The 17,537-nt window shown below is 32.7% G+C and overlaps 1 protein-coding gene across 1 annotated transcript; it reads left to right on the top strand.

The window, feature by feature from the left end:
* The first annotated feature begins 7,526 nt into the window (after positions 1-7,526).
* On the top strand, positions 7,527-14,827 carry LOC143588353 (protein PSK SIMULATOR 1-like). The gene is made up of 12 exons (XM_077069377.1): positions 7,527-7,846; positions 9,178-9,491; positions 9,582-9,674; positions 10,430-10,520; positions 11,313-11,406; positions 11,573-11,670; positions 11,746-11,815; positions 11,903-11,997; positions 12,131-12,247; positions 12,772-12,848; positions 13,970-14,014; positions 14,137-14,827. The coding sequence occupies exons 1-12, from the start codon at positions 7,547-7,549 to the stop codon at positions 14,639-14,641; spliced, it is 1,899 nt and encodes a 632-aa protein (XP_076925492.1). The 5' UTR covers positions 7,527-7,546; the 3' UTR covers positions 14,642-14,827.
* The last annotated feature ends 2,710 nt before the right edge of the window (positions 14,828-17,537 follow it).

The following is a 17,537-nucleotide window of genomic DNA, read 5'->3' as shown; positions in this document are numbered from 1 at the left end:
AGTGACACTAGTTGCGCGTTCGATGTTATGTTTGCGTGTATACCCCGCTGCATCGTGCGGACACCTAGCAAGTATCTTTTTAAAGAAGTTAATATAAAGTTGCTGATTTTATAATTTGATGTAGATGTGAACTATCACATGCAGTGGGTAAATTAGACGGTTGGATAGTGAGTCAACATCGGTTTGTGTTGGAACAAGTGAAATACACGTCACACCAAAGATCAAGCGAGTGGAGAGTTTTGGGGCACACCAAAGATCAAGCGAGTGGAGAGTTTTGGGGCAGCAGCGTACGTTGGAGAACACGCTCCAACGTTGTGTACACAACGCTAGATGAAGGAAAGCTGGGGACAAGAGTAAAAGCACCAATGGAAAGGGAGGGGGCGTTTCGAAGTTGTCCACTACTCTGGGTCTAAGCTCGACCTTAAATTTAATGATTGAGTAGTCGTACACCAGTAGTGTTGAAGTGATTACATGCTTGCACTAGGGGTGAGCAACTTAACCGTCATGACCAAACCATAACCGACATAACCAAACCGATTGGTGCATGATAGGAGCTTGAACCAAACCAATAACATTAAAGTAGTACAAAGAATAGAATTAGTTGAAAATTTTGTTGGTCACACATAATAAAAAACTAAGAGGATGGTATGCAACTCTTATCTTAAATTGTACTTTTTTAGTTTTCAAGTCTGGTTGTAAGAGAAGGTTATGCGGCTCTTTAAATTGTATTTTTTTAGTGGAACTTATTCCACATAAATATTCAGACATAATTCATTTATCATTTATAGACTATTTACTTGTATCTAATCTGTTTTCTATGGTCCACGGTATTAAAGAGATCCGTTCATATATACTTAATACGATTTCTTCTAAATATGTCCCTAAGTTTATTATGACATCTGGACATTAATTAAATCAAATCAAGTCTAACATATATATATATATATGACAGATTCCCATGTCACATACATCATTGAAACTTCTCATGTAGTTTTTCTAGAGATATCAAAGATCAGTGGGAGCCTTAAGTGTCTTAATCATAACTCGCAAGATATGCAAAAGGTGGGGGTGTGAAAACTTGATTTTAACTCAATTACACCTCTTATACAAGGCACTGCTCCATCACAACACTATTCCATCAAAATTTATCTCCTTAGAATTTAATACTACTCTTACAAAAGTTTCATTGTTGTTTAAATGTAGGTATACTCAGATTTCTTACTAGTATGGTCCTCAACAAAAGAAACTATAACGAATTACTTGTTTCTCTATGAAAATCTATTGGTCTTTAAATAATGACACTGAGTGTGCAAATTTGATTAAGGCTTCTAAGGTCAGTGGAAGCAGTAAAATTCCTTATAACGATTTGTTAGAGTCATTACATTTTACTCCGAATTTAACTCCGATTACACCTCTTGTACACCATACCGCATCAACTTTACACGCTTAGAATCCTGAAAATGATAGCAACCTAACCAAAAGCTAATCCATAAAACTGAAACTTCTAACAAACCCAATAACTAACTATGGAGGTCATCTAGGTTTTAAAACTTACTAACTTTGATGATTATGTAACCTCCCTAACTAAGTTGAAATGGATATTGAAAAGTTTATTGATCCTACCTCTTCTAATTAAACCATTAATATCAATCAATCTTCTGAATGGAATAAAGCTATTATTAACAAATTAAATTAAACTCCATAAGTTTTGAGATTTTGTTGAAACACCTACGGGCATAACTAAATTAAATCTGAACACAAACGTTAAGACACAATGAAGCACAATTGATTGTTAAAGTTTATATTTGTAACACCCGGGCTTTAAGCGGAATACGCCTGATTACGTACAGATCATTCATAAGCTCATAATGCTATTAAAGCGACAATAATTATATTTAATTCATTTCATATCATCAAAAGTACACATATTGTTCATAAATAAAAGAAAACGATAACACTTCATCGAAAAGTAAATAAGTTCTTTATTTCAAATATCCTAAGGTATACTAATGATCTTCGTTCTTAGCACACCATTGATTCAACCTGCAGCACGTTGAAAATAATATATTTAGTCAACAATTAAGTTGGTGAGTTTTCATAAGTTTTTGCGTACATATATATATATATATAACTCGTGATTCAACGATCGTCATGCAATAAATATTCAAGCGTAAAGTAAATAAAATCAAATAGTGTCGTCCTCCCGTTCATTTAGCCGAAGCCGTTGAAGTCGGGGAAATGAGAACCACCTTACATAAACAACCGGAGTCGTAACGTTAGTCGGTGCGGGTATGTCCCGTCGGGCCCTCCCACTATGTGTATGCTTTTGTGTTTGCGTAACTTCCACCAATAAAACAATAAACACGTTGCAAGCGAGTTCACGTATAATCATAAACAATATGAATAATATTAACATGTACGTTATAAGTGAATCGACTTGTAAAAAAGCTCATAACTAACGAAAGAAAAACTTGTGACGTGCTACACCCTAAAACATTATAAAGCGTTAAAAATGGGGTTATGAAGAACTCACTAGGAATAAGGAAAACGGTAACTAGACGATGGTGAAGATTAGAGCAAGCTAGTTGGTCCCGCGATAATTCCTGATAATTTGTCCTAATTATTAAAGCGTAAATAAAATAAATACCTAAACGAAATAAACGAACAAGACACAAGGGGATGGATTTATAACGGTCTTGCAGTTTATGTATTAGTTGTAGTTTATAGAAATTGATAAAGATGTAACTAAATTTTATTAATTTTAATCATTAGAAAATAATTAAAAAGTCATATTTGGTTATTAAATAAAACCCTTTATATAATATATATACCGATATATGAAAATGCTTTATGTAATCTAAAATAGTTTTTAACAGGGTTCAATTTAGTTAATCAAGGAACATAGATAAGAACACATTTATTATTATTATGGTTATTATTATTATTATTATGATTTTTATTTTTAATGTTAAATATATATATATATATATATATATATAAATATATATATATATAAATGATTATGTGTGTTTGTGTGTATATATGTATTATATGAAATTTATTTTAGAAACTTATCGGAGTTTGGTTTGTTTAAACGAGTGTAACGAAATATGGTTTAATGTAAATATAGTTTTTATATTAATTAAACAAGACAAACAAAAAAAAATACCAAAAAACCAGACCAGAAGGGGGTCGAACCTGTGCCCCTGGCCAGATCAAGTGTTCATCGTAATATGCACTGGCTAGAAGGGGGTCTAACTCGTTAATAAACACCGAAACAAATACATTTAACCAGCTAATCAAACAAACCCCTAACATTATGAACCCTAGAATTTACAATCGGATCTTATACCCTCTGTCAATCAAAGTTGACAAAGGGGTTTTGAAAAGGATTAAATCGCGATCACAATGCATGTTACAATTACCTGAAATGATTACGGATTATATGAGAACGGCGAGTTAGGGTTTCGCCTTATGCTGAAATCAAATGTGGTCCAGAACTGTTACAGCGATGCAATTAGGATAGGGTTTCGTTTCGTAACAATGAGACGATGGTGTAGTGTTCGTTAATTGGATTTTAGGCTCGTATTTATAGGCTAGCAAGATCAAACGGATCCGCGACCATAGTTCTCGTGATTTTGATTAATTTACTTAATTGTCCAGCCGTTACTCGATGATTTAAGGTTTGCAATGATCGCTGATTCAATTAATTAGCTTGATGTTCAGCTTAACCGAAACAAAACTGATAAGGGGAGGGGGGGGGGGGGGGGGGGGGGCTGGTTCGACGGGGAAGATAGGGAGAAGAAGAAGGAATATTGTTTTTAAAATATTTACACATATGCCCCTGATCTTATGTTGTAGGGCAAATGTGGTAGGGGTTATAGTGTAGGGTTAAAAACGTACATATTTGATTCTTTAAGGATTTATTGACACAATACGGGCAAAACCGAAAGACATAACTAATATTTTGACGTCTTTAACAAATATGGAGATCCGATTATAATACGGATAATAAAACAAATACAATTTATTAAAAAACAAAAATGATGAATGTCACAGAGTAGATGCCTTATGTAGATTCAAGTCTATACTCGTTTAGGTATTACTCAAATTGCAACACACTAGATATGTCTAAATTAATGTGAAGCATCTAAAAGAGTGTTAAGATATTTTAAAGGAAACGAAATACTATAATTTAAATGAAGAAGTGAGATTTTAAACCGGTTAATTACTCTAAACTTTGTCATATTCAAATATAAGAAAATGACATTTTTGGGATATATTCTTATGTCACCAGATAAATCTATCTCATAGATGAGTTATAATGAACTGATAACAACCTAAGTTATAATGACATAATATGTTGATTAATCACAAATGCAATTATCAATAGATGTTGTTAAATATTTATCAGCGGACTCATAAGTTTATTAGCTCCATATAAATTGTATATTGAAGACTTCCTGTGATAAAGTCAGCTACCATGTTTTCTCAAACAGTAACAATTCGAGAGATGCTGCATTAAAATCTCGATATGAAATCAATTATCCGTTTATGAACGAAATGAGGAAACTAAATTTTCATATCGAATACATTTATGATATGCTTAAGGATCCGATAACTAAAAGTCTATCACCCATAAGTCTTATGTAAGCGCTTAATAATTAAGACATGATTACTGGTGACATGTATAATTGCATATCATACTGTGAATGACTAATTATTAATTTTCCTCAGTTTTGTTTTTGTATGTCTCTTAATATGTTCTGCATGCATAATGACACATAGACAAATAATAATACAAATCAAACGTTCTGAAGGGCTTACTTGAAAATTTTGATCATAACTACTTAGGTTTTAAATAAAGACTGCAACATGATTAATAGGGGTCTTGAGATGATGTTTAATTCAATGACTATATTTCTCTGCTCCAATTTGAGTTTAAAGCTAAATTGAGTGTTAACTCTTGATCAGGTTTATCTAATACTCATAATAAATGATCATTCGGCCAAATGGGAGAATGTAAGAATAAATATATTTTATATATTTACTTATATGATCATCATAGTCATTTATATAATAATAGATCAAAATAATTAATTATACCTTATTATATATTAATTTGGTGATTGTTGATGGACCATATTACCCTTACGAGCTAATAAAGGGTTTCACATTGGGTGTATATATAGAGATAGTAAATTAACATCATAACCTAATTTCACATACAATTTTATGTGCCTCCTCTCTTATAAACCGGGTTCCTTTCAAGAACCCTAACACCATCCTTAATTATACATCATAAAGGGTTTCACATTGGGTGTATATATAGAGATAGTAAATTAACATCATAACCTAATTTCACATACAATTTTATGTGCCTCCTCTCTTATAAACCGGGTTCCTTTCAAGAACCCTAACACCATCCTTAATTATACATCATAAATGGGAACTCGATCAAGATGACAAGCATGTCGACTACGTCATACTCTGCTATGGAAACTACTCTCCCTGATGTAACAGGTTCATAGCTTTAATATTTATCATGTTTTCTATTACTTACATGAAGAACTGATCAACATCAACTGTGCAAATTGAATTGAATGTGGACTTAAGTGCATATAGAAGAAGTTAAATGGAGATATTATTTATAGATGATTAATAGCAATGCAAAAATGATCAAGATTATGGTTTAGAAGCACTTGAAGAAATAATGTGAGTTTTAGAAAGATTCAAACGTGTGGATATGAGTTTTTCAAATATGAATTATAAATGTAAATTTTCATTAAAATTATTGGTATTGCTTATTTACACTTTTAGAACATGTTACATATTAATTTTGTTAATAGATGTAGCAATGATGGATTATTAATCATGTTAATAGATGCAACAACTATATTAATAAGAAAATCAATGGCTAAAATGGAAAATATTTTTGTAAAAGGATTTTGAATTATACAGAGAATTGATTATAGCTTTTATTAGAGAGTTCACAACTTTTACAAATGTGCTACTCGATCCTCTTATTTAATGTTTTGTTTTTGTCAATGTATGTTAAACATAATTGATGTTAATTTCAGGTTTTTTTTTACCCAGCCCCGTATATCATACGTTTTATAACCCAGTATCTATAATATATATAAACGAAACCTCTAAAATCTTACGTGCCGCGATGTGGTCGCTCCCCCATTTTATGGAAGCCACCAGATTGCATGATTTTTGAATGAAGGTCTCTCATTGACTTAACCAAATTCATAGGTATAGGTGTTACCAAAACCAGATAGCTCTTAAACGGTTATAACATCTAATTAAATTAAAAATTAATCTTACCAATTATTTGATATGAAAATACTATAAATAGGGATATACTAAAATTTAATATCCAATTTAAAAAGAAAAACATATTATTTATAATTAATAAACAATTTTATAATAAAAACATAAGCGGGTCATGGGTCACCAAATCCAGATAGCTAATATATCATTTATTTATGAAACCCTTTCATCATCAAACCCTAAGTATATTATTAACTTTATTACAATAAAGAAAATTAAAATCCAAAAAATAAACATTAAAAAACGAAAAATGTAAAACAACCATTCTCTAAAGTCATCAGATTGTTTTATTTGTAAATGAAGGTTTCTCACGCATTTGACTCGAATTCACGGGTAAAGGTCCCACCAAACCTTGATAGCTCTTAAACGGGTTATAACATCTCATTATATTAAAAATTAATCTCATAAAATATTTGATATGAAAATCCTATAAAATAGCGGTATACTAAAAATTAATATCCTACTTTATTTAAAAAAAAGATATTATTTATAATTAAGAAGCAATTTTATAATAAGCTAATGGGTATCACCAAACTCAGATAGTTTTAAACTGGATTATAACATATCATTTATTTGTGAAACCATTTTATCATCAAAGCTCAAATATATCTTACAATAAATAAAATTAAAATCCAAATATACCTATATAAATATTAAAAGCAAATAATGTAAAACAATCCACTTAATTAGGGGATAAAATCTAGTTTATAATAATTAATTACAATATACTTAAGCCACAAAAAGAAGTCAAATAGTTGTAGAAGATGACCGTCAGACCATTACTAGCCATCCTTAAAATTAATACCAAGTTTGTTTGTTATTAGTTGGGTTTGACCAAAGAAGAAGAAGAACGAACAGTCAATCATCCATGGCGTCTTCCAGCTATTATCCCTTGCTTCCTTCGATACTCCATCGTCGTCTATAGTATAGTAGCCTCACCGATCGATTCATATCTATATGCTTCCCTATTCACTTCTCAATTCTGATCATCGTCACTCCACTCAATTCAATCTCCAATCCAATTTCTAGGTTAATTTGCTTCAATTACCCAATTTTGAGCTTAATACTTTATTAAATTCTTCATCGATTTGTTTCTGTAAACTATTTAGGTTTGTGATTGCAGTTATCCCGTTCCACTTGAGCTTTTTAGTGAGGTGTTTGATTTGTTAGGGTTTCTGTATGAATTAGGAGGTGTTAATTGGTGGAGAAGATGGGGGGAATATGCTCAAGGAGATCTACAGAGGATAATTATGATAATGGAAGCTTTCCTCGTGGATTAAGTTTTGGTTCTGGAGTGATTTACCGCCCTCGAGGGTTGCCGCCCGTTCAGCGAATGAATGAAGAATCTAAGCCGCCTTTGGTTGTTGCTCAAAATGGTGATAATAAGCGTGCTTTGAGAGAATCGGAGGTGAACGGTGCGATGGATGATAATGATGGGATTCCTAGATATTCTAGGGCTTTATCTGATAAATCAAGGCCAACCAAGCCAAATCTGGCTGCGGTGTCAAAGGTATGTATGCATGACTGGTAATGTGACTTTGTTGACATTTTGATCATAAGTTACTGACAGTTGTGTACTCTCTATATAGCTTTTGGAAACTTATACATACCTGCAATAATCTTTGATATTGGTATCATGAAGTCTAGGTTTGTAAATTCCTCACAATATTAGCTTTTAGGAGTTTCAAGATTTTAAATGTTGTTTAAAGGGACCATCTACTTGAAAGGTATTTGACAATATCATTAGTTAATAAGGTGATAAATTCTTTCAATTATTTTGTTTGTCAAGCGAAGTATGCTTGTCAATGTCTTAACTTGAGTTGTTAATATTATTAGATAATAACCAATGACTTGAGTTGTCTTAATTTCTAAGCTAAGCATGAAGAATGTGTGAATCTACTTTGGTATAGAAGTATTAGAAAGATTTGTCATTAAAGATGATGCATTGAGTATATCATGCATAAAAGAATCAATGTAAGAATGAAGCAATGCTAAATAAAAAGACGTATAGAAGATATCGTGTAATCCTAAACATTAAAGACCTCCAAAACTATTTCCCATTCTGTATGACAGTATGCTCATATTAGGAAGCGAGCCCTAGATCTCTTTTGAGATAACTGACCAATGAAACTATCTCCCATATCATATGGTTCCAAACATTCTTCAAATTTCTTCTGAATGAAGCAATGCCATTTTTGTCTGTTTAACACACTGAATGAGTATAAATAGAGAGAGAAGTGCTATCATTGGTCATATATGAGTACCGAAAGTAAAACCACTATGAGCTGATGTCAACTTTGTGAAGCTTAATTGCGATTACATCCATATTACACTAGAATGTATAAAGGCCCGGTAGATCATTTTCATTTATTTTTAATATTTAAAGTGACACAAATATGCAACAAGTTGTAGGTAAGATGATTAGGCTGTCAAAGTAAACCCACATAGATAGTATTTATAAACGATTCTTAGTAAGAGTAATAATGGTTGGTGAAGGAGATACGTTGGTTACTTCAGATTAATTACAACTGCATCTTAAAATCATGTCGATTTATACTCTGTTTTGCTTTATCTTCAATGGGTCAGAGTCAAAAAGTTTAAAAGTTAACAAATAGGTGAAAATGTACAAAAGTCACCCAAAGTTTCTTAAAGCGCTTGCAACCTAAATCATTTCATCAAAAAAGAAAAAAACTTAAATTATTGTTTTGAATCTTATTCAGTTTCATTAAACAGTTATGACAAAAAAAGCGTTGAGTGTTGACCCCAATCTGACCTGACCCGTATTAAGAAGTCAAACCATTTCAAACCATTACCTAACCTGCCCAACTGTCCATTTTGCAGGTTTCACTTTTGGGCAAAGCGGGGACCGTTGGTCTAGGAAAGGCGGTAGAAGTGCTGGATACACTTGGCAGCAGTGTGTCAGGTTTACACATCAGCGGTGGTTTTGTGTCGGGGGTGGCAACAAAAGGAAATAAAATAGCAATATTATCATTTGAAGTTGCAAACACGATCGTTAAAGGCGCAACATTAATGCAATCACTTTCAAATGATAACATAAAACATTTAAAAGAGGTTGTTTTGCCTTCAGAAGGTGTGCAACTTTTGATATCAAAAGACATGGATGAGCTTCTTAGAATTGCCGCATTTGATAAAAGGTGGGTCCCACAATAATAAAATATATTACTGCTTTTTTTTTTGTTTATTGTGGTGTGCTTTAAATGATCTTGCTTTTATTATGTTTATAGGGAAGAATTAAAAATCTTTTCTGGAGAGGTGGTTCGTTTTGGTAACCGATGCAAAGATCCTCAGTGGCACAATCTGGAGCGTTATTTTGAAAAGTAATTTCTGTGGACATAAATTAGAGGTGGCAAAAAAAAAAAAACTAACTGAACCATAACAGAAAAAACAAAATCAAGGTGTGAATTCGGTTTTTGTTTTTCGGTTCAGTTCCTATCCATATCTGAATTGAGAATTTGGTTTTCTATTCAGTTATCGGCTCCACAAATCTTGTTTTTTCGGATAACCGAACCAAATTCATTTGAATAGACCGAATAGTAACCGGTTTAATCAGATAACTAAACTGAATAAATTGGTCTAGTTCGGTTCGGTTAGCAACATTTCTAATTCGGATTGGTTCGGTTTTTGGTTAGAGCAAAAATATTTAAAAACAAATCGAGTAAACCGATTTTCGAATCAATGACGCCACCCTCTGGCAATTTGACCCACTTGCTTATGAATTCGTCATATGGGTAACATGTCAAACAGGTAAAAGAAATTTTCTTAAAAGGGAACGAGTCAAACTTTCTAAACCATTTTTTTCTAAAGAGTATACTGTTATCCAAATAATATTAATTTCTGAAATCTTATTCAACACACTAATTAATTAATTAAAAAAATAAAACAAAATGGACAAAAGTGTTTCAGTTATTCAATCTGACTTGTATTGAAGAATACCTATTTTGAGTTTATTGATCCATTACCCAACCGATCCTTTTTGCCACCTCAGCATAAATTTAATTTTGTTGAATAGCATAAATCTGTTTTGTTGAATATGATTGGTGCATGATGCTAGTGTCTTTGTTGTATTGTTTAGATTGGAATCAGAACTGACTCCCCAGAAACAACTAAAAGAAGAAGCAGAAACCACCATGGAGCATTTGAAGAATTTGGTTCAGTATACTGCAGTGAGTATTTGTTTCTCTTTTACAACAACTCCGTGCTATATGTTTTGCATATTTGAAAGGGAACACAAAATAGTAAAGATAAAAGATATTTCAAGGATAATAGCAGTCAGTACTACTATAAAGTGTATCATGGAATTCATTAAACTAATAAAGATGGTGTAGTACTTTAATTCGAAGCAATAACTCTGAAGCTTATTTAAAAGATGAAAAAAAAAAGATTAATGAGATGTGAGTATAGTACCTCAATAATATATATGTATATGTTTGTGTATGTGAGCCACCCCTGTCAAATGCAGGAGTGGAAATTTGATGCATTTAAATTCCCTTCATATGAATCCAAGTTTCACACCAGCATGTGAAATATGTTGCGTGCTTCCCCAAATGGTTTTTATAGTTCTTATTGGAACTCTCCACACACACACACATATATAGGTGCGTTGGGGTTCAATGCACAACCTACTTTAAGTAGAAACTGCATATACACTTGTATTCATTATTTTAAATGTGATACATATTGTGGTTATGTAACAACATAACTGTCTATCTTTCTCTCTTCTACTACATCTTATCAGCATTACGTATAATTTCTTATTGCGGTTTTCTACTTAAAAATTTGTTCTGCGTGCAGCGCCCCTACATATATGTGTTTGTGTGTATAACTCTATATTTGTGTGTGTATGTGTATATATACATGCATGCATTCGTATGTGTAGATATATAGACATACATATGTGTGTGTGTGTGTGTGTTGTGTGTCTTGTTTGAAAAGAGAGTAAAGTATTTTGCATGCAGGAATTGTATCATGAGCTACACACGTTGGACCGGTTTAAACAAGATTTTAAACGTAAGCAAATAGAAGAGGAGAATCCCGACGCTCCTCCAAGAGGTAACCATTGGCCGGAGTAATAACTGTTATGATAATTATTATTATTCTCTATTTTCAAATTCATTTTTCTTATGGCTCGATAAAGTTGAATGCACCAGCATTTGCTTTTCAAGTTTTGACTTAAGTATGTAATTTTAATCTAAAACCCATTGGATGTTATATGAAGGTGACAGCCTTGCTATTTTGAGGGCAGAATTGAAAAGTCAAAAGAAGCACGTGAGAAGCTTGCAAAAGAAGTCACTTTGGTCCAAGGTCTTGGAAGAGGTAATAAGTGTTACTTTATTGCAAATAATAACTTGCAAGGGTTGCAATATTTAACTAATTATTTATAATTTTAAGGTAATGGAGCAACTTGTAGACATTGTGCATTTCATACACATGGAGATTCATAATGCTTTTGGAACAGCTGGTAGGTATCCAAAAAGAGCAACTCAACTAATTTTGATTTTAATTGAGGAATATATTATTATTGTTTACCTTCTGAGTGCTATTTCAGATACACAAACACCAGTAAAAAGCAACCGACAGAAACTGGGAGCTGCTGGTCTTTCTCTTCATTATGCTAATATTATTACTCAGATAGATACACTTGTGAGTTTCTATTCTTTCAGATGTTTTGTTTGATAGGAAGTTCCTGATGTTTTAACAACAACAATAATAATAACAATAATAATAGAAGTTTGTATTAAATATAAGTAATGAAGTATTTAATGATACATATCAGGTCACCCGCTCAGGTTTTGTGCCTCAGAGTACTAGGGATTCTTTGTACCAAGGACTGCCACCTAATATTAAGTCAGCAATGCGTTCCAAAATACATTCGTTTGACCCAAAGGAAGAGGTAATCGTGCTTAATTTGCTTTTGCGCATTTTTAATTTGCATTTAATAGATTCTTTAGTCCAATGTGCTGTCTATTTTTTTTTTTATATTATAGATATGGTTGCGATTTAGGGTTTTAAATTTGCATCATTTTTATCCAACTGGCCCATCGTACACGTGAAAGGACAAAATATTATAACGAATTTTGTCGGTGTAAAATAAGGCATTTTCATTATTAAACAGCATATACCGATAGAAGAAAATGTTCTATTATATGGTTGTTATAAAATTGGGATCAAGAAATTTGTTCTGGATAGTAAAGTAATTGTTGCCAAAAATGTAAAAGAATATATATAATTATGTTAAATTGTTAATAATTAGTAATTTTAAACTAAAAGTTGTACTAACAGCTTTTGTGGGAATATTGTTTTAAAGATTTGAACAACAAAATTAAACATTGCTGTTTCAAACACTTGCTATGATATTATCAATGTTTTGCTATTTGCTTTACATGTGTAATAAGTTGTTTTTGTTTATGATTGCAGCTTACCATTCCTGGACTTAAAGCAGAGATGGAGAAAACTCTGCAGTGGCTTGTTCCAATTGCAACAAACACAACCAAGTTATTCTTTACTCTTATGCTCTTGGTCTTATAATAATATTCTTTGTCTGGAATTTCAAAAAGACCTGGCCCTTTTGGGTGTGTATTTTAAAGTGATTATTATGACTTAAAGAATCAGAATCCATAATGAGATAATGGGCAATTAATTAATCTTACATTTTTCTCAATTAACCGGAATGCCGTTATCATAACGTAATCAGTTTCTGGCATGCACTTCAATTGGAATTCTATGACTTGATGTCTCAATAATTGGTTAAGTACACATCTAAACGTCAACTTAGCATGAAAAACTGTGAAACACTGTATAATCGGTATTTAGTGTGCATATTCAAAGTGGTTATGGCTTCTTGAGAATCTAATACAGAAAATTAGGGGTTTAAACGAGCCAAGCCCGAGCTTGACTAGGTTTGAGCTCGGCTCGTTTTGATTTACAAGAGCTTGAGCTCAGCTAGTTTCAATCTCTTTTTCCCGAGCTCGAGCTCATTTCATGTGCAGCATCTTAAACGAGCTAAAGCTTGGCTGTGCAGTGTGAAATAATGCATAGAATTCCAAAAGAATTCTGAATGATTTTCCCATATAAAGCTCGGGCTCAATAACTAAATGAGCTTTATTTGAAGCTTGGGCTCGATAAGGCTTGGCTCATTTCAAGCTTCTTATTGATCCAATCTCGAGTAGCTCGTGAGCAGCTCAACTCGTTTGCACCCGTACAGAAAAGAAAATGATTTAATCAGATAATCACGGGTGCTTAAAGATAATTTTACGTTGTTACAATTATGGTAAACGAGCCGAGCCCAAGCTTATCTAAACATGGACTCGACTCCAAGTTAAGGAAGCTTGTGCTGGGCTCGTTGCAAGCTCAAAAGCTCGAGTTCGGCTCGCTTGTTACTTATTAATGATTTAAGTATTCTATTTATATACATGTATAATTGCTATAGATATGTGTGTGTGTGTGTGTGTGTGTGCACGCGCGTGTATTTATGTGTTTATATAGAATATAAAATAAAAGTTGTATAAATTATAGACTCAGGAGCCTAGTCAAGCTTTATATTAAAACTAGTTGAAGCTCTATTTTTGTTATTTATTTATTTATTAACCACTATTCTTGCACCATGTCAATACAGAGCTCATCATGGCTTTGGCTGGGTTGGAGAATGGGCAAATGCAGGGTAAGTTGGAGATTGAGCAAAGATGATTACAATAGTTATACTATCTCAAGTATATATAAATTTTGTTTTCAGATAAAATGCATTATAAGGTTTCATTAAAACAGCTAATTAATCTTCTGTAGGTCAGAGGCACACCGAAATCCGTCATGCCTGGTTGACTCGTTAAAGATAGAGACCCTCCATCACGCGGATAAAGAGAAAACCGAAGAATGCATCCTTAAACTAGTCGTTTTGCTTCACCATCTCGTCTGCCTATCAAAAGCAGTAAATGGTGACACAAAATCACCCGCAAAATCCCCTATCCGTTCCCCAAATCAAAAACGAATCCAACTCTCAGTGAAGCGGCCCGATTCCCCCTCACCGACACTCACAACCGAAGACCAAGAAATGCTTCGAGATGTTATCAAACGAAAACCGACCCCTGTAATAAGCAGAAGTCAAGAGTTTGATCGAGACCGGTTAAGCCAGCAATACAGGCTAACTAAAAGTTGTAGTTATTCCCCAACCCGAGAAATAAAGCGGGACCCGTTTCCGATCAAGAGACCGTCGTCTGTTCCGACTATTAACTTTGATATCGATAGGATCAAGGCTATGGATGTTATAGATGATATTAGAGCGTGTGAGTAAGACGGGTTTTGGGTCGGGTTATGTGGAATTTGAGTTAATGTTGGTTGGATAGATTTTTGTTATTTAGAGATTTCAATAGCACATGAGTCGCCTAGCTTTATATGTAAATACTTTTGTCTTCTTTGGAATCGATAGACTTTCATGTTAAGGATGTGTTCAAATGATTTTATATTTTATATGATATTGTATAAATTATGTTATATTTTTTAATAGATAGGTTATAATAAAGTTGCGGATTTAATAATTTGACGTGGATGTGAACAATAGCGGGTTCGGTTTGGTGATTCGAGAGAGAGAGAGAGAGGAGCATACTTATGAATTATGATATGATCTTTGTTCAATAGGCTAATTCCAGGTAGGGAAAAGTCTATAAATGAGCTCTCTCTTTGGAATACAACCAACTCCTTGTGAAAAACTAGAGAAACTTGCTGAAAAGGAGGTTAAAAGCTTTTATTTCATCTAAAGATCAATTAAATGAGACGTTAAAAAGACAAAAATGCCATCATATATCTTGTATATGATTCAACTTAATGATTAATTTTAATATCCGTGTATCAAACGAACGAATATGCGATAAACGTTAAGTGTAAAGTATTTAGTGCATTATTTTGAGAGAGAAAATCAAAAAACATATATTCTTGAAAGAAATAATAATTTAATCTATTTACTCCTAAAAGAGAATACATTCTTAAAAAAAAAGAAATTGTATTATACCTTATATTATAATATATATTAAAAGTGTATTTTTAAAATCCATGTATAATATATGCACGCGGTAATATTGAATACTCCTAGTAATTTTATGAAGTTTCATTAATTACATACGCACTTAACTCCAGAGTCCACTCACCTTTTACATATAGTATCCAACAACTTTCATTAAGTTACACAGTTAACCTCACAACTTTTTACCTTCAAGTTCCATTAAGTTATACAAAAATACCCACAAGTTTTTAATATAGTAAACCAACTTTTTAATATGGTACCGAAGGCCCGCTGCAATGCACAGGTTTTCTTTCACGTACTAGAGAAGCAATAGCTACCGATTTCCATAATATTATAATGAGTCCAACAATATCAACTAGTTTTGTGCCGTGTCTATGTACAATGTGCGAGTTTTAAGCTAGTATATCTACTTACTGTTGGTAATAGAAGTGAGTAAAATACCAGGTTCAGGACCTTACTGTGACAATCCTCGATTTCGGGTCAAATTGTATTTATTTTGTATTTTTTTTATGTTGTAAACTGACCCGATTTATATCCCGAACATTTCAAATATATAAAATATTGGATTTTATATTACTAAAACATTCCCGCTTGTCTAATTTGAAAACCCCCTTTTACGGATTCGAAAACGGACTTAAAATGCTCAAGATACATCAAAAACGAACTTCCGGACGCGAACCGACGTGCTGACCAGCAGCCCATTTTTTTATTTTTTATTTTTTTTGTTGTTTTGTGACTTGTCTTGACCCCTCTTGCATGCAAACCTTGATATCACACCTGACCCTTTCAACCCACTCTATATATACACCCCTATCCCCTTCATTAATCCTTGCTCATTCATCTCTTTCTCTTCCAATTCTCAAGCATTCAAAGGTGTTCTTCATATTTTTTTTGTCAGTTTGACTTTCCAAAGTCAAACTGACCATAGTCTTACATTATAATCAACTTGTTAACACTTATTTATACTTGAAGATTGTTATACAACATATATATAATAGCACCCTTTGTACCTTCGGTGGCCATTTCTCTGGTCTCGGTCGGTTAAGTGTCCGGCCCATAAGACAAAGCTACATGGAGGACTCGTAGTAGTCCTTGATTATATATATTTTCCGCATCTAATTATCAAACTGGTTATACTTGTTTAACTTCTGCTCATCTTAGTTTTATTTTACATTTTGAGTTCCATGGTTATGGGTTTGTAGAGACTAGCCTCGGTTATTCCGTAAATAGCTTCAAACCGGAAGCCGAACTCTTGTTTACTAGTTTGTTTAAATAGTTGTATAAACATGTTTTATATAAGATTTGAGTTTCTAAAATCATTTTAATTAGTTCCATGGTTATGGGTTTGTAGAATCTAACCTCGGTCTTATCCCGAAACAAGATCCGAACCGGAAACCGAACTTTCGTTTAAAGACTTTGTTGTTGACTTTTTGTATGTAAAACTTTGGTATTATTATTTATAAATTATTTTACAAGTTCTATGATGTTTGGACATGTGGTAACCATTCTTGGCCTTATTCCAAGATAAAAAACCGAACCAAACCGAACTAAACCAAGTTTACTCGCTTAAGACACACAAGTGTGTTTTTAACCATTAAAGCTTATATATTTCTTTAAAAATACTTTATAAACTGATTTTAATTATTTTCACAAAGTATTCGGAATGTTGAATCCAACTTGATCCTATAACAAAGTTTGGACCGACTAAACCGAACACTCGATTAACGGACGTTGTTAGTTCTAAAACAATAGAACTACATACTTGGTTAAGTTTCTTTAAGATTTATTGAGTTATCTCATACATTTATTATTTTGGGAAAGTTGACTTTGGGTTTGGTCAAGTCACCAAGACCCGAACCGACCACCCGAACACTTGTTAAAACCCGTTTTATTATCTATATTATAAAGGGACTTGTTTTCTTGCATTTTTACCCACCTTATTACTTAACATAGGTTGAGTAAAATTAAGGGCTGGATACTTTAACCCGGTTTCGAGCAAACATACATTTTTAAAGGACTATTATTATAATTTCTTAAATATTTACATTTTAAACCTTAAACTTTAAATTGTTTATATTTCTTAACATTTATTTTCATTTATAGACTTCCAAGACAACTTTTATAATACAAGACTTCTTCTCCTTTAGGCTTCGTTCGTTAAACTCATCGT

This window comes from Bidens hawaiensis, unplaced genomic scaffold, assembly GCF_021521415.1.
Source record: "Bidens hawaiensis isolate Kalapana, Puna unplaced genomic scaffold, B.hawaiensis_p1.1 tig00036332_1, whole genome shotgun sequence".
Taxonomy (NCBI): Eukaryota; Viridiplantae; Streptophyta; class Magnoliopsida; order Asterales; family Asteraceae; genus Bidens; species Bidens hawaiensis.
This window is presented reverse-complemented; position numbering and strand designations above follow the sequence as displayed.

Bases quoted from the DNA above. Each gene is read 5' to 3' on its own strand.
- LOC143588353 (XM_077069377.1), top strand. From the start codon at position 7,547: ATGGGGGGAATATGCTCAAGGAGATCTACAGAGGATAATTATGATAAT. The intron at 9,492-9,581 runs GTGGGTCCCACA...TTATGTTTATAG, and splicing joins ATTGCCGCATTTGATAAAAG to GGAAGAATTAAAAATCTTTT. The intron at 12,248-12,771 runs GTAATCGTGCTT...TTATGATTGCAG, and splicing joins CGTTTGACCCAAAGGAAGAG to CTTACCATTCCTGGACTTAA.